Genomic DNA, 17,742 nt, shown 5'->3' on the forward strand with positions numbered 1-17,742 from the left:
TAACCATAGCCAAACTGGTGGAGAGCATTGCCCCCGGCTTTGGGAGAAAAGCAGAGAAAATCAATGGTTAAATGGGTAAGAGAAAAGATTGAAGTGCTTTTGAACAGGTTATGGTAGTAGGTACCAGGATCAACGGTTTGCGTGTGTCAACAACTGCAACGCTGAGGTGTTTTTCACACTCAACACGTGTTTCCCACGTGTATCAAGAATGGTCCACCACCCAAAAAATATCCATCCAACTTGACACAACTATGGGAAGCAATGGAGTCAACATGGGCCAGCATCCCTGTGAAATGCTTTCGACACCTTGTAGAGTCCCCTCCCCGACAAATTGAGGCTGTTCTGAGGGCAAAAAGGGTGAGTACTCAATATTAAGATTGGTGTTCTTAATGTTTTGTACACTTTGTGTATTTACAGTGCATTCAGAAAGTATTCAGACCCTTTGACTTTATCCACATTTTGTTACGTTACAGCCTTATTCTAAAACTGATTAAATTGTTTTTACCCCTCATCAATCCACACACACAATACCCCATAATGACAAATGTATCTGAATACTTTCTGAATGCACTGTATAGACCTATATATGAAAAAGTCAAATAATGTTGCCTCCAAGGACAACACTACAGTATAGCAAGTGCAGGTACACCAGTCTGCAGTTTGTGGTAACACCACTTTCTGACTAGACCCTCTGATGGCTCCACATCATCCCAAAAACATTCTTCCATCTCCCCACAGTCCCAGGAGCTCTTGAATGGCTCCTTACTGCCCTCCTCTGTCTATAAACGAAGGGAATCATAGAGCATGACAGTCTGGGATATGAGACAGTGGAGCAGGTTAGAGCAGGGTGGGATGAGACTTCAGAGCTGATATGGGCAGGTAAACACAAAGTCCTGTGCTTGGTAGTTGTCTGTTTTTAAATGATCTCCCAACACATAACAACAAGGAGTCAAAAAGGGGTCCAGATTAGGACTGCTGCATATCAACGTTTATTGGTCGCATACAGTTTGGCAGATGTTATAGCGGGTGCAGCAAAATGCTTACGTTACTGGCAGTAAAATGTCAAACTGCTCTCCAGGACCAGTGTTGTCTACCAATGGATTAGGTAACTATTTTTGGTAAAAGGCTGGCTGTGGACATAGGATACACTAAAATTCACTCAATCACCATACCAACCAGCATCCATTCTGACTCCCTTTCCACAACAGCAGTAAACACCCAATCTTTAATTTATTTAAAAAAAAAATAGTTACGCCAAAGTCCTCTTTCTGTCACCGAGAAAGAGATAGTAAGGCCCTCTTAACGCCCAATGATTCCTAACTCTCAATATTGCCACTCCAGTCTGTTTAGCTAGCATTCCACTCCAGTCTGTTTAGCTAGCATTCCACTCCAGTCTGTTTAGCTAGCATTCCACTCCAGTCTGTTTAGCTAGCATTCCACTCCAGTCTGTTTAGCTAGCATTCCACTCCAGTCTTTTTAGCTAGCATTCCACTCCAGTCTTTTTAGCTAGCATTCCACTCCAGTCTTTTTAGCTAGCATTCCACTCCAGTCTTTTTAGCTAGCATTCCACTCCTTTTTTAGTCCACTTTTTTAGCTAGCATTCCACTCCTTTTTAGCTAGCATTCCACTCCAGTCCACTCCAGTCTTTTTAGCTAGCATTCCACTCCAGTCTTTTTAGCTAGCATTCCACTCCAGTCTTTTTAGCTAGCATTCCACTCCAGTCTTTTTAGCTAGCATTCCACTCCAGTCTTTTTAGCTAGCATTCCACTCCAGTCTTTTTAGCTAGCATTCCACTCCAGTCTTTTTAGCCAGTCTTTTTAGCTAGCCATTCCACATTCCAGTCTTTTTAGCTAGCATTCCACCCCAGTCTTTTTAGCTAGCATTCCACCCCAGTCTTTTTAGCTAGCATTCCACCCAGTCTTTTAGCTAGCATTCCACTCTAGCATTCCACTCCAGTCTTTTTAGCTAGCATTCCACTCCAGTCTTTTTAGCTAGCATTCCACTCCAGTCTTTTTAGCTAGCATTCCACTCCAGTCTTTTTAGCTAGCATTCCACTCCAGTCTTTTTAGCTAGCATTCCACTCCAGTCTTTTATTTCCACTCCAGTCTTTTAGCTAGTTCCACTTCTTTTTAGCTAGCATTCCACTCCAGTCTTTTTAGCTTCCAGTCTTTTTATTCCACTCCAGTCTTTTTAGCTAGCATTCCACTCCAGTCTTTTTAGCTAGCATTCCACTCCAGTCTTTTTAGCTAGCATTCCACTCCAGTCTTTTTAGCTAGCATTCCACTCCTCGTCACTCCAGTCTTTGGCAAATTACATGAATGTCAAGGAGTGGAATGTAATGGCTGAACAGAGAGCAGCTTTTAAATAATTCCCACCTTTATATTCTATACAAATATATAAATATACAAAACCTTTGAACATGTTTTTATTATGAACAAGCATTGGCATGCTAATTGACTCAAACTATTTATCTCCTCTACATGCAAAACTGACATTTTGCCGAATAAAAGTAGGATCTGAGCAGTGGTGTGCATGAACTTTATGTGAGACTGTTCAGGTATTTTGGCTGGCAAAAGCGGTTTGTGGTTTAAGTCACTCAAACAAACTTCATGTATTGTCAAGTTCAGGATATTGACACATTGTGTTTGATATATTGACAAATAGTTTAAAACAAAAGCCTATGGGTCACTTGAGTTTGGAACTGTGTAACAGCCATATAAGAACCAAACCAAGACCTGTTTCAGCACAGGCTTGGTAAGGTGTTTCCCTTCCAAACCAAGACCTGTTTCAGCACAGGCTTGGTAAGGTGTTTCCCTTCCAAACAGAGACCTGTTTCAGCACAGGCTTGGTAAGGTGTTTCCCTTCCAAACCGAGACCTGTTTCAGCACAGGCTTGGTAAGGTGTTTCCCTTCCAAACCGAGACCTGTTTCAGCACGGGCTTGGTAAGGTGTTTCCCTTCCAAACCAAGACCTGTTTCAGCACAGGGCTGGTAAGGTATGCTTCCCCGAGGCCTGTTTCAGCATGGGCTTGGTAAGGTGTTTCCCTTCCAAACAGAGACCTGTTTCAGCACGGGCTTGGTAAGGTGTTTCCCTTCCAAACCGAGACCTGTTTCAGCACGGGGCTGGTAAGGCATGCTTCCCCGAGGCCTGTTTCAGAAGGGGGGTTGGTGAGGTGTTTCCCTTCCAAACCGAGACCTGTTTCAGCAAGGGGCTGGTAAGTTATGCTTCCCCGAGGCCTGTTTCAGAAGGGGGGTTGGTAAGGTATGCTTCCCGAGGCCTGTTTCAGAAGGGGGGTTGGTAAGGTATGCTTCCCCGAGGCCTGTTTCAGAAGGGGGGTTGGTAAGGTATGCTTCCCCGAGGCCTGTTTCAGAAGGGGGGTTGGTGAGGTATACTTCCCCGAGGCCTGTTTCAGAAGGGGGGTTGGTGAGGTATGCTTCCCTTTTCACAAGACATCTGTCCCACCCACTCCTCTCTGCTGACCAGTGATGGAGAACCTGTGAGAGGGTGGGGTCCATCACAACGGAGGGGCGTTAGGTGTCCGGTATATGGATGCCTTGTCTTTCAACAGGTCCAGACACAGATGGCAGCTCCAGCTCCCTGTTAAGAGGACACAAGAGTGGTGAGTGAGTCACATAGACTTGCTATAAATATCCTGTCTTCCATGGACCCACATCTGGTCATTAGCCCAGTTGAAGTCACTGGATTTAAAGGTGCAGGCTATTTTGTGCTCTAATACCTTGCATTGACTAAGCATTTCAAGATTTCAAGGCTAGTTAACTGCTGAAAGCGGTGATTCATCAGTAAAACACCGGGCTGTGCTATCGTTGTCTGGCTACGCTGCCTGAGAGCTCGACGTAGACATTCTACTCTGCCAAATCTACTCAGATAAATCTGTCTCCCTACGGAGATAAAACCACAACAGTCATCATCAAAAACTTTGACTCAAATATCCCCTATTAGACAGGCAAGTGGTCCCCAGTGGTACATCATGAACAGATAGATCCATTATCCTGCTCTCTGCTCTCACCTTCTGGAGGTTCAGCCATAGGGGGGCTGAGACAGTACATGTGATAGCCTCTATCACAGTCATCACAGAAGAGAAGCTGGTCCTGGACAAAAGACAACAGGCTCATTATACAACGCAGTTTATCAGCGCACCACTTCATTTGAAATATACAGTGTACTTCATTTATCCCACAGTAATAAGTATGACGCCTGCAGGTGAACTCACGTCGTTCTCTGAGGTGCCACAGATGTTGCAGCACTTGCACTCGATGCACTGCCAGCGGTAGGTCTTCACTGCAGCCATCATCACAGGGGTGAACTGCAGGCAGGACGGGTGGCCTGGGTTGGACAGAGAATGGGTGAACAAACTGTCAGCCTCCATCATACTACTACTGGTCTTTGTAACTACGCCATCATGCGTCTGACTCGGAACACACTCAATAGCTTCCTAAAGTAAATACCACTCACACATGCATTAATTTGCATGCTCATACAAATATACACAAATGGTCTGAAAGGCCTAGGTTAGCCCTGTCTCTCAGGGTAAAGGCCAGGGTTGGAAGGGTTACCTGAACGTCCACAGTCTGAGCAGGACTGCAGCCCCTCTGACTGGCCCGTCTTCTGGTTGAGGGCTGAGTCCCCGAGGCAGAAGTCACAGTAGATATTGGGTATCGCCAAACCGTCTGGTCCTTTCTTGGGTGCTGTAAGGGAGAAACACAGAATGAAATGACAAGTATGGGTCTGCATTCAAAGGTTTCAAATGCATTCAAATGGTGACTTACTCTTGGGCTCCTCAGGCTGGGGCGGGGTGGGGGTGTGGACCTCAGGCTCCTCCTTGTCCCCTCCCTCCTCCTCAGCCAGGTGGGAGTGGGCGTAGTGGTAGCTCAGGCCCGGACGGTTCTTGTAACGCTTCCCACAGACTGCCAGAGAAACCCCCAAACACAACACGTGTTAAAACGAAACATACTTAAACCATTAAGTAGCCTTCATACTAGAACAGAGTACATTTTTCTCCACTGAAAGATATCACCTCGATCTGATCTTTTTTTACTGATGAAGAAAATCATATTGATGTATTAGTGTCCACGTGTCTGGTCTAAAGCAATGGTATGGTATGGTATGCTCACCCAGACATCCATCCACTCACTCAATCACCCTCTCTTATTTCATCACACAATCCCATCATATTTCTTCATCTGATACCTAGAGGGGCCAGATTACTGACTGGGTCAGCTCCCAGCCCCCATCGCCCATTATACCCCTCCAGTTCCAACCCTAGCCCCAGTTGCAACACAATCTCCATCCCCAGTTCTCTTTTTTCCCCCTATGCATTGTTGGGAAAGAACCGTAAGTCAGAATTTGACTGTTAGTCTACACTGGTTGTTTACAAAGCATGTGACAAATAACATTTAATTTGAACCTCAGGCCGCCTGTCTCTATGCGAGTCAGACCGCCAGTTCCAGACCATTGTGCAACACGGTCCATGGTGCAGAACCCAGGTTAGGCATTCCTCAACAATCTCTCCCCCCATCACATCAGGATCCACACAGCCAGCACAGACATCAAGCTGGTTCAACACAAAAGCAGAGGCACTATTTCAGTCTAAAGAAACAGGTGAGGAGGACAAGACAAGTTAAGAACAAAATAAATGTCGCAAAGAAATGCAAATTAGACATTCAGTTAAGAGACAGATTATGACATGAAAGAAAACACAGACTACATTTGATTGGCTGTAGTGTGTGCAATACGATAATGCGATATATGCCATTTAGCAGACACTTTAACCAAAGCGACACAGTCATGCGTTCATACATTTTACATATGGGTGGTCCCGGGAATCAAACCCACTACCCTGGCGTTACAAGCGCCATGCTCTACCACCTGAGCTACAAAGGACCACGATGTGATGCAACAATATCATGTGTGAAATACATATTTTACATTTAAGTCATTTAGCAGATGCTCTTATCATACATTTTCATATTTGTTCGTACTGGTCCCCCGTGGGAATCGAATCCACAACCCAAGATGTTCCTGAATACAAATACCTTGGAGTAGCCTAAATGTACACTGCTTCTTAAACCGTGAGGTGGAAACTCATGCACAGAGAAGGCATCTCCACACTACACATTCATAATCCACCGTCAAAGTTACATATACTCTGAGTCAATTGATTTATACCTTGAAAATGAGACCTTATTCAGTGGACGAGGGAGAGGCAGCAACACTAACCTCAAAGCGTTCTACATGTTAGCTAACACACACCGAGAGAAAGACATACAGGCAGTAAGCAGACTGGACTAGAGGCAGAGGGAAAAGGAGAAATATACCTCGTCCAGAAGGTTGTGAAATATGCTTTTGTCTGAAAGTGTCTGAAAGAGAGGAGAGAAAAGAGAGAAAAAGGAAAAGGACTCAGAAGTACGCTCACAGACTGACAGTATAGAGAGACTCAGAGAAGTACGCTCACAGACTGACAGTATAGAGAGACTCAGAGAAGTACGCTCACAGACTGACAGTATAGAGAGACTCAGAGAAGTACGCTCACAGACTGACAGTGTAGAGAGACTCAGAGAAGACGCTCAGACTGACAGTATAGAGAGACTCAGAGAAGTACGCTCACAGACTGACAGTATAGAGAGACTCAGAGAAGTACGCTCACAGACTGACAGTGTAGAGAGACTCAGAGAAGTACGCTCACAGACTGACAGTATAGAGAGACTCAGAGAAGTACGCTCACAGACTGACAGTATAGAGAGACTCAGAGAAGTACGCTCACAGACTGACAGTATAGAGAGACTCAGAGAAGTACGCTCACAGACTGACAGTGTAGAGAGACTCAGAGAAGTACGCTCACAGACTGACAGTATAGAGACACTCAGAGAAGTACGCTCACAGACTGACAGTATAGAGACACTCAGAGAAGTACGCTCACAGACTGACAGTATAGAGACACTCAGAGAAGTCACAGACTGACAGTATAGAGACAGACTGACAGTATAGAGACACTCAGAGAAGTACGCTCACAGACTGACAGTATAGAGAGACTCAGAGAAGTACGCTCACAGACTGACAGTATAGAGACACTCAGAGAAGTACGCTCACAGACTGACAGTATAGAGAGACTCAGAAGTACGCTCACAGACTGACAGTATAGAGAGACTCAGAGAAGTACGCTCACAGACTGACAGCATAGAGAGACTCAGAGAAGTACGCTCACAGACTGACAGTAGAGAGACTCAGAGAAGTACGCTCACAGACTGACAGTATAGAGAGACTCAGAGAAGTACGCTCACAGACTGACAGCATAGAGACTCAGAAGTACGCTCACAGACTGACAGCATAGAGAGACTCAGAAGTACGCTCACAGACTGACAGCATAGAGACTCAGAAGTACGCTCACAGACTGACAGTATAGAGAGACTCAGAGAAGTACGCTCACAGACTGACAGCATAGAGAGAGACTCAGAGAAGTACGCTCACAGACTGACAGTATAGAGAGACTCAGAGAAGTACGCTCACAGACTGACAGTATCGAGAGACTCAGAGAAGTACGCTCACAGACTGACAGCATAGAGACTCAGAAGTACGCTCAAAGACTGACAGCATAGAGAGACTCAGAGAAGTACGCTCACAGACTGAAGGAACAGAGAGAGACTCAGAAGTACGCTCACAGACTGACAATCAGAAAGACATCAACATCACCCCAAGTTTAATCTGCAAGGGAAGACAATTTCAGGAGTGAAAAACAACCGATTGTCCGCTTCCCAACAAGAGAGTTCCTAGGGAGTAAAGAGAGTAGGCCCTCCTCCAAAGCCATCTGCACGCCCACTGTTCTCCTCCAAAGCCACCTGCACTCCCACTGTTCTCCTCCAAAGCCACCTGCACTCCCACTGTTCTCCTCCAAAGCCACCGGCACTCCCACTGTTCTCCTCCAAAGCCACCGGCACTCCCACTGTTCTCCTCCAAAGCCACCTGCACTCCCACTGTTCTCCTCCAAAGCCACCTGCACTCCCACTGTTCTCCTCCAAAGCCACCTGCACTCCCACTGTTCTCCTCCAAAGCCATCTGCACGCCCACTGTTCTCCTCCAAAGCCACCTGCACTCCCACTGTTCTCCTCCAAAGCCACCTGCACTCCCACTGTTCTCCTCCAAAGCCACCTGCACTCCCACTGTTCTCCTCCAAAGCCACCTGCACTCCCACTGTTCTCCTCCAAAGCCACCTGCACTCCCACTGTTCTCCTCCAAAGCCACCTGCACTCCCACTGTTCTCCTCCAAAGCCATCTGCACTCCCACTGTTCTCCTCCAAAGCCACCTGCACTCCCACTGTTCTCCTCCAAAGCCACCTGCACTCCCACTGTTCTCCTCCAAAGCCACCTGCACTCCCACTGTTCTCCTCCAAAGCCACCTGCACTCCCACTGTTCTCCTCCAAAGCCACCGGCACTCCCACTGTTCTCCTCCAAAGCCACCGGCACTCCCACTGTTCTCCTCCAAAGCCACCGGCACTCCCACTGTTCTCCTCCAAAGCCACCTGCACTCCCACTGTTCTCCTCCAAAGCCACCTGCACTCCCACTGTTCTCCTCCAAAGCCACCGGCACTCCCACTGTTCTCCTCCAAAGCCACCGGCACTCCCACTGTTCTCCTCCAAAGCCACCTGCACTCCCACTGTTTCCTCCAAAGCCACCTGCACTCCCACTGTTCTCCTCCAAAGCCACCTGCACTCCCACTGTTCTCCTCCAAAGCCACCTGCACTCCCACTGTTCTCCTCCAAAGCCACCTGCACTCCCACTGTTCTCCTCCAAAGCCACCTGCACTCCCACTGTTCTCCTCCAAAGCCACCTGCACTCCCACTGTTCTCCTCCAAAGCCATCTGCACTCCCACTGTTCTCCTCCAAAGCCACCTGCACTCCCACTGTTCTCCTCCAAAGCCACCTGCACTCCCACTGTTCTCCTCCAAAGCCACCTGCACTCCCACTGTTCTCCAAAGCCACCTGCACTCCCACTGTTCTCCTCCAAAGCCACTTGCACTCCCACTGTTCTCCTCCAAAGCCACCTGCACTCCCACTGTTCTCCTCCAAAGCCACCTGCACTCCCACTGTTCTCCTCCAAAGCCACCTGCACTCCCACTGTTCTCCTCCAAAGCCACCTGCACTCCCACTGTTCTCCTCCAAAGCCACCTGCACTCCCACTGTTCTCCTCCAAAGCCACCTGCACTCCCACTGTTCTCCTCCAAAGCCACCTGCACTCCCACTGTTCTCCTCCAAAGCCACCTGCACTCCCACTGTTCTCCTCCAAAGCCACCTGCACTCCCACTGTTCTCCTCCAAAGCCACCTGCACTCCACTGTTCTCCTCCAAAGCCACCGGCACTCCCACTGTTCTCCTCCAAAGCCCTGCTGGGACTCACTGTCACAGGAGTAAGGCTTGTCCTTGTCCTCCAGTGCAGCCACCGCAGCATCCAGCTTCTTCTTGGCACTGCTCACTCCACGACCCTAAGGACAAACACACCATCATATTCAATATCATAGGTACAGACATGGTGCCAGAGGACACAGTCACCATTTCAGATCACATGCCTGTAACATTGAGTAAAGTGAGTCTCTAACTGTAAGTGGCTCTGGATAAGAGCGTCTGCTAAATGACTATGCTAAATGTAACATTAACAACAATTATTGGTTTAGAATAGCTTCACTCACCTTTCCCTTTCCTTTGCCTCTTCTTTTGGGGGTGTCCTCCTCATAGTCTTCATCCTCCAAGTCATCCAGGAAGTCATCTGGCTCCAGGACTCTCTGTATAGACAGAAGAATGCATGTTGCTGTAGTATCTACTGTCATTGGAGGAGTAATAAACTATAAACCATGCTATGTATCACACGATCCCTCCAACCAGAGCATGCTACGGTACCTTTCTGACGCGTGCTGCAGGGGTGACTCCCCCACAAGTGTAGTCTGCCAGACTGGACTCCTCTTCTGGCCCATGGAGCTCCGGAGGACCCCTTTTATCCAGGGGTTCCCCCTTCAGCAGGGCTTCCAGACTGCTGCCATCAGATGATGACAGGGCATCCTTCTTAAAACCCAAGTCCAGTTCTACAGACAGGGAGAACCACAAACAACCTTTACAAAGGAGTGAAGAACCAACAGAGAACTCTGGCACAGAGAGGCACACAAACATGTCAACACAGTTATAGTGTTATTAAGCTGACCTTTATCCCATGATTAGGACGTACCTGACTTTAGAGGGGGGAAGACCAGCCGGGGATCCTCTGGGGGGAGGGCTCGTCGTTTCTTCCTCCACCTGCGGGATGGGTAGGTGTACAGCTGTCCTGGGGCCACTCCTGAGAGGACAGAAGATGCACACTAACGTACCTAGACATTTATGATGACCTATAAAACAGACATTAACTTTCACTTTATGGCCTCCCGAGTGGCGCAGCGGCCTAAGGCACGCTTGAGGAGTCACTACAGATCCGGGTTCGATCCCGGGCTGTGTCGCAGCCGGCCGCGACCGGGAGACCTATGAGCCGACTCACACAATTGGCCCAGCGTCGTCCGGGTTAAGGGAGGGTTTGGCTGGCTGGGATGTTCTTGTCGCATTGTGCTCAAGCGACTCCTTGTGGCTAGAGCTGTATGGTGTTTCCTCCGACACACTGGTGTGGTTGGAAACATAGGTGAACACAATTTCTACCAAGTGCTTGAACTACAGTGATCTCTTTTGTTTTCGTCTCCAGATCATGGGAAGAAGATGAATGGTACTGCCAAGTGTTTAACAACTCCAGTCCTCCAGTACCCCCAACAGTAGACGTTTCCGTTGTGGCCTAGACAAGCACACTTGATTCTAGTAATCATCAAGCCCCTGACAGGTTGAATGAGGTGTGTCCAGGGCTATAACATAAATGTGTACTGGAAAAACTCATAAAGCCTACTACTCCAGGCTGTGAACTCAGTAGTTGAAATACTGTATGTGACTTCAATTTGTGTAGATGTGTAATGTATTTACCTGGTCCCCTGTGTCTCTTCTCCATCCAAATGTAACAGTTGCTCTGCGCCACTCCAGTCTGAGAGTCCAGGAAGGGCATTCGGACACTCCTCTCGGCACATAGCCGGGCGTTGTAGTTATGGCACTGCTCCATGGCATCTCTGTAGCACTGCTCTCCCAGCCTTCACCCACACACGAGAGGAACGGCCAGGGACAAGTTAGCACCAGGAAACACACTGCCTGCCTGTGTATACTGTTATAAGGATGATACATTACTGTGGACCCCAGGAAGAGTAACTGCTGCTTCTGCAAAAGGATCTAAATAAATAAACCTTCATGCATCAGTTCAAAAACTGACAGTACCTGTAATGTATCTCTACCATAAAGAGGTTGGTATGGTATGTGTCCTACCACCTCTAAAACAAATCATGTCTAAATTCTACTGCTCTAGCGTGTTGTAAAATAGGCTTAAAATTGTTCAAACTTCAAAGCCTTTATCTATCACAGCCACAGCTAAAAACCTTTTGGTCCTGTTTAAGCTGGCACCTCGGGGAGGCAGGCAAGCAGACTACATCATTGTGTCCCTGAACTCAAGTCACTGTTGAGAATGTCAGCAGTTGCTCTTTTGTTGGCTTGGCAACAGCGGTCTGCCTGGTTGGGAGCAGCAGCCTCTGCTGGCTCAGCTTTTCAACACGAATCAGCTTGAGTGAAATCTATTTTTTACTTACATAAATCTGTCTTCAAAGCTTCGTAGCACTAAGACAATCAAATCTATTTTAGGCAAAGGGATATACAGAAGCTTTTGGGAAAGTGGGTATGGAAAGAGTTCTATGAGAGACAACAGGGGTGTATTACTTGTATTATTTGGGGAAGTAGGTAGCCTAGTGGTTAGAGCATTGGGCCAGTAACTGAAAGGCTGCTGGCCCAAATCCCAGAGCTGACAAGATACAAAATGTTGTTCTGCCAGTGAACAAGGCAGTTAACCCACTAGGCCATCATTGTAAATAAGAATTTGTTAACTGACTTGCCTAGTTATATAAAGGTTAAATAAAAAAATTACACAGGTTCTGTTGCGAAACGATTTAAGCCTAACGAAAACATTTTACAAAGAAAAAGAGATTTCTATTGGACAACTTCTGGTAGGTCCCTCCCTCCCTGCTCTGTTTGCTTCCATTTGGTTCGTAAACTGTAAATGGTTTCCGTGATGAATATAGCGGTTCACGAGTTTGAAACATTTGTTGCATTGCATGCCATTGTCATTTTCTTTTTTATTGGTAGAATTTGTCTTGAAGAACATCTGATTCATATTACTCTAATCTTTTGGCAAAAGCTAGTTTTAACAATGCCTGAAGGACGTTCGTCATAGTGACTAATGCATTGTGGTGACATGGATTTTCTGTTGGAAAGCTAAAAAAAAACCATGCATTCCATTTCCACATGAAAGCATCCCAGGACCACGAATGCAGACAGTGTCAGCAGATATATTCATAATACTGATTGAACACCAGGATTTGAACTAATTTTGCAGCTAACTGAACTTAATAACCAAGTTGCCAGCTAACATGCTAATAATTGTAAACTAACATGTCACCATCCAATCTCTCTCACCGTGGGTGTTTTTAAACTCGCGTGGAATTAAGATTATGGATAGAGTTGCGGATATGCAGTTCTTCGTGTACATTTGCTCACTAGTGCCCAACGTTTGGTTATATAATGATGACACTTGGTTAATTTCAAAGTGTCCATTATACAAAAACACTTGACATAGCAGGTCAGTTTAGCTATGAGTACTGACACAGTTTGAAAACTGAGTTATTCAGTTCTTTTACCAAACATCTTAGACAATTTACGATACCATTTACATGTTTCTGTTACCACCGACTTTTACATTTAAACGTAAAACACATGTGCATACTTTAACTAGCTAGGGGGAAAGAATATAGCTACTTACAGTTTTACAACATTTTCAACAACAGCCGCCATCTTGGTTCGCTTTGCCGTGAAAGGTTGCGCATGCGCAAGAAAAAAAATGCAGTTTGTAAATTAGACCAAGGTTATAGTATTGCAATTATGTATCAAATAGAGTTTACAAAAAAACGACTCATAGTTTAGGGCAGAGTCCATTAGCCAGCTATGCAATTTCAGTAAATATAATGAAACCATGTCTTTCATTATTTTATAGGAAAATATGACACGTATGACATACATGTCATTTAGACTTCAGTGTTGCTATTAAAACGGATTAAATGTGCTACTTTTAGTGATATACAAAAATGTCCAGCAGATGGAGATGTAAGCACATGGAAGAAAGGAATCATTCTGGGCATGGACTTCAAGGAGCTTTTCTGACATGTAAAATGTCAAACTCTCTGAATGCTATCTACTTTCAGCCTGTCAGTAGCCCAATATTACTTATTACACCCAAGCAGAGGTCCAAACTCAGACCAGGGAGAAAGAGGCTGGCATTGGTCACTCTGCTCTAGGCAGGCCTTTCCATTAAAACGATGCCCTCTGACATCTGTGTATGCCATGATTTTAGACCTACACACAGCTGGTGTTCCCAGCCAATGAGGGAGACAGTGAAGCACAACACACTTGTTTGATTGTGAAACTCACAAGGGGTCTCCTTCGAATGTCATTAGTGTTTTAGCTTTGGAGTTACATAATTTATCCAGGCCAGCAGGGACACGTTCCACTTACAGCATGAGGTTTTGAGTATGATTAAATAAGAGAGGAATAGACTGGGTGGTCCCATAATCACAAAATAAATTCTGGAGGTCACCTAGGAAATCTTCAACCAGTGTTTGCCCAGTGGGATCTTCCTATCTCTGAAGTTCCTTGAAGACTCTAAAGCTCAAAGAGGCAGAACAAAATCTCAACAGCAAATCAAATTGAAAACACAGTTGAAACAGAAAGAAGTGATGTTTTTAACTTGTTTGCGTCAACTATTTGCTCTGATCAGAGATACACCAATTAAGAGAAAAAAGGGTAAACATATATATTTGGTATCTCCCTCTTCTCATTCGCACAGCTTTTTCACTCGCATGTCTACCTCCCCTCTGAGATCCTCCCCCTGCAAGGCCCCTCTCAGTGGTGTTTCCAGACCGCTCCTGCTCTCAGGGTCACTGGCTGTGTGTGTCGAGGGCCCTGTGTTAACAAAGCAAGTTGGAGCCATTCCCAGGGCTATTCAAAAACTGGAGGGACCATGGCAAACAAGAGAAGGTGGGCGCGGGCACGCGCACACACACAGAAAAACTAAACAAGGATGTCTTTCTTCTTCTATCCATAACATTGCATTTATTCATAATCATTTACAGCTTGTAAATTGTGTGATGCAAGTAAACAATTTGTCCAAACATGTAAAATATGCCAATTGATAGCAGCACGATAAGAGTCATTATCATACATAAAGATCAGCAAAGGTTATGATGTAATAGAGATATCTACAAAACCTTGAAGTTTGGTAAATATTAAACTGACTATTTATTTGGACAGTGAAGCTCAATTCTTTAATTTGGCTCTATACTCTATAAATGTTTCGAATGAGGCGACAGTACAGAATTGCACATTTTTATTTGAAGGTATTTTCATACATATCGGTTTTACCGTTTAGAAATGAAAGCACTTTATGCATCTAATCCCCTCATTTGAAGGTGTCATAAATACACTGAACAAAAATATTAACGCAACCTGTAAAGTGCTGGTCCCATGTTTCATGAGCTGGAATAAAAGATCCCAGAAATGTTCCATATGCACAAAAAGCTTATTTCATTCAGATTTTGTGCACAAATGTGTTTACATCCCTGTTAGTGAGAATTTCTCCCTTGCCAAGATAATCCATCCACCTGACAGGTGTGGCATTTCAAGAAGCTGATTAAACAGCATAATCATTACACAAGTGCACCTTGTGCTGGGAAGATAATAATGGAGCCGGAGGAGATGGCTGCCGTTTTACAGGCTCCTAACCAATTGTGCTATTGTGTGTGTTATTTTGCATTATTTGTAACTTATTTTGTACATAATTTTTCTGGCACTGTCTAGTACGACAGAAAATAGCATCTGGATATCAGGTCAGTGATTACTCACCTCGTACTGGATGAAGATTTTGCTGACTGGGTTTTCCATACATCGGCAAGATAGAACAGCTTCTTCCTGAAAGATTAGTTTGCACAGACTACCCCAGCGGTCTGTGTCTATTTGTCAATAACACCTGGTGCATGAAATCTAATATTAAGGAAGTCTTGAGGTTTTGCTCGCCTGAGGTAGAGTATCACATGATAAGCTGTAGACCATACTATTTACAAAGACAGTTTTCATTGATATTTTTCGTAGCTGTCTATTTATCACCACAAACCGATGCTGGCACTAAGACCGCACTCAACGAGCTGTATAAGGCATTAAGCAAACAACAAAATGCTCATCCAGAGGCGGTGCTCCTTTTGGCCTGGGACTTTAATGTAGGGAAACCTAAATCTGTTTAAGCATGTTACATGTGCAACCAGAGGGGGAAAAAAACTCTAGACCACCTTTATTCCACACACAGAGACGCGTACAAAGCTCTCCCTCGCCCTCCATTTGGCAAATCTGACCATAACTCTATCCTCCTGATTCCTGCTTACAAGTTAAAACTAAAGCAGCAAGTACCAATGACTTGCTCAATACGGAAGTGGTCAGATGATGCAGATGCTAAGCTACAGGACTCTTTTGCTACTGTATCACAGACTGGAGTATGTCCCGGGATTCTTCCGATGGCATTGAGGAGTACATCAGTCACTGGCTTCATCAACAAGTACATCGATGACGTCGTTCCCACCGTGACCGTACGTACATACCCCAACCAGAAGCCATGGATTACAGGTAACATTTGGACTAAGCTGCCACTTTCAAGGAGCGGGACTCTAACCCATATAAGAATCCCGCTATGCCATCCGAAGAACCATCAACAGGCAAAGCGTAAATACAGGACAGATTGAATCCCACTGGCAAGATATGCATATTTAGGGATGACATTCCAGCAACAAACGCTGACACTACACATCCAAGTATATCGGAACAAATTATGAAAGACAAGAATTGTACTTTTGAATTCCGTAAAGTCAGTGTGGAAGAGGTGAAAAAATTATTGTTGCCCATCAACAATGACAAGCCACCAGGGTCTAACAATCTAGATGGAAAATTACTGTGGGATAATAGCAGACGATATTGCCACTCCTATTTTCTACATCTTTAATTTAAGCCTACTAGAGTGTGCCCTCAGGCTTGGATGGAAGCTACTCAAGAATAGTAAAGCCCCATTTTCTGGTTCAAATAGCCGACCAATCAGCCCGTTACCAACCCTTAGTGAACTTCTGGAAAAAAATAGTGATTGACCAGATACAATGCTATTTTAGAGTAAACAAATTGACAACAGCATTTCAGCATGCTTATAGGGAAGGACACTAAACAAGCACAGCATTTACAACAAATGACTGATGATTGGCTGAGAGAAATTGATGATATAATGATTGTGGGGGCTGTCTTGTTAGACTTCAGTGCAGATTTTGACATTATTGAGCATAGTATGCTGTGTATATCAATGATGTTGCTCTTGCTGCGGGCGATTCCCTGATCCACCTCTACGCAGACACCATTCTATATACCTTCGGCCCGTCATTGGACACTGTGCTATCTAACCTCCAAACGAGCTTCAATGCCATACAGCACTCCTTCCGTGGCCTCCAACTGCACTTAAACGCGAGTAAAACCAAATGCATGCTTTTCAACCGATCGCTGCCTGCACCCGCATGCCCGACTAGCATCACCACCCTGGATGGATCCGACCTTGAATATGTGGACATCTATAAGTACCTAGGTGTCTGGCTAGACTGCAAACTCTCCTTCCAGACCCACATCAAACATCTCCAATCGAAAATCAAATCAAGAGTCGGCTTTCTATTCCGCAACAAAGCCTCCTTCACTCACGCTGCCAAGCTTACCCTAGTAAAACTGACTATCCTACCGATCCTCGACTTCGGCGATGTCATCTACAAAATGGCTTCCAACACTCTACTCAGCAAACTGGATGCAGTCTATCACAGTGCCATCCGTTTTGTCACTAAAGCACCTTATACCACCCACCACTGCGACTTGTATGCTCTAGTCGGCTGGCCCTCACTACATATTCGTCGCCAGACCCACTGGCTTCAGGTCATCTACAAGTCCATGCTAGGTAAAGCTCCGCCTTACCTCAGTTCACTGGTCACGATGGCAACACCCATCCGTAGCACGCGCTCCAGCAGGTGTATCTCACTGATCATCCCTAAAGCCAACACATCATTTGGCCGCCTTTCGTTCCAGTACTCTGCTGCCTGTGACTGGAACGAATTGCAAAAATCGCTGAAGTTGGAGACTTTTATCTCCCTCACCAACTTCAAACATCAGCTATCCGAGCAGCTAACCGATCGCTGCAGCTGTACATAGTCTATAGGAAAATAGCCCACCCATTTTCACCTACCTCATTCCCATACTGTTTTTATACTGTTTTTATTTATTTATTTTTCTGCTCTTTTGCACACCAATATCTCTACCTGTACATGACCATCTGATCATTTATCACTCCAGTGTTAATCTGCAAAATTGTATTATTCGCCTACCTCCTCATGCCTTTTGCACACATTGTATATAGACTGCCCATTTTTTTCTACTGTGTTATTGACTTGTTAATTGTTTATTCCATGTGTAACTCTGTGTTGTCTGTTCACACTGCTATGCTTTATCTTGGCCAGG

The 17,742-nt window shown here is 45.4% G+C and overlaps 1 protein-coding gene across 3 annotated transcripts; it reads right to left on the minus strand.

Annotated features, from left to right (window-relative positions):
• Window positions 1–2,179: 2,179 nt before the first annotated feature.
• On the minus strand, window positions 2,180–12,987 carry LOC124007360 (zinc finger protein ubi-d4-like). 3 transcript variants are annotated; one of them, XR_006833914.1, is made up of 13 exons: window positions 12,929–12,987; window positions 10,999–11,159; window positions 10,229–10,336; window positions 9,907–10,088; window positions 9,699–9,791; window positions 9,410–9,494; window positions 6,335–6,376; window positions 4,787–4,924; window positions 4,574–4,705; window positions 4,231–4,343; window positions 4,027–4,108; window positions 2,877–3,596; window positions 2,180–2,735 (listed from the first exon to the last, which is right to left on the minus strand). XR_006833914.1 is itself a non-coding variant. In XM_046317861.1 (12 exons), exons 1-12 carry the CDS (start codon window positions 12,958–12,960, stop codon window positions 3,514–3,516), a joined length of 1,251 nt encoding a protein of 416 aa, XP_046173817.1. In that variant the 5' UTR covers window positions 12,961–12,987; the 3' UTR covers window positions 2,180–3,513. The 3 variants fall into 3 exon arrangements, 2 of the variants coding, with proteins under 2 accessions (XP_046173817.1, XP_046173818.1); XM_046317861.1 differs by having other exon boundaries at window positions 2,180–3,596; XM_046317862.1 differs by lacking the exon at window positions 6,335–6,376 and having other exon boundaries at window positions 2,180–3,596.
• Between the last annotated feature and the right edge of the window lie 4,755 nt (window positions 12,988–17,742).

This window comes from Oncorhynchus gorbuscha, linkage group LG20, assembly GCF_021184085.1.
Source record: "Oncorhynchus gorbuscha isolate QuinsamMale2020 ecotype Even-year linkage group LG20, OgorEven_v1.0, whole genome shotgun sequence".
Classification (NCBI taxonomy): domain Eukaryota; kingdom Metazoa; phylum Chordata; class Actinopteri; order Salmoniformes; family Salmonidae; genus Oncorhynchus; species Oncorhynchus gorbuscha.

Excerpts from the sequence above, each read along its gene's own strand:
- LOC124007360 (XM_046317861.1), bottom strand. The coding sequence starts at position 12,960 with ATGGCGGCTGTTGTTGAAAATGTTGTAAAACT. Across the intron at positions 4,706-4,786 it reads CCAGCCTGAGGAGCCCAAGA|CACCCAAGAAAGGACCAGAC; the intron begins GTAAGTCACCAT and ends TCTCCCTTACAG. Across the intron at positions 3,597-4,026 it reads TATGGCTGAACCTCCAGAAG|GGAGCTGGAGCTGCCATCTG; the intron begins GTGAGAGCAGAG and ends TCCTCTTAACAG.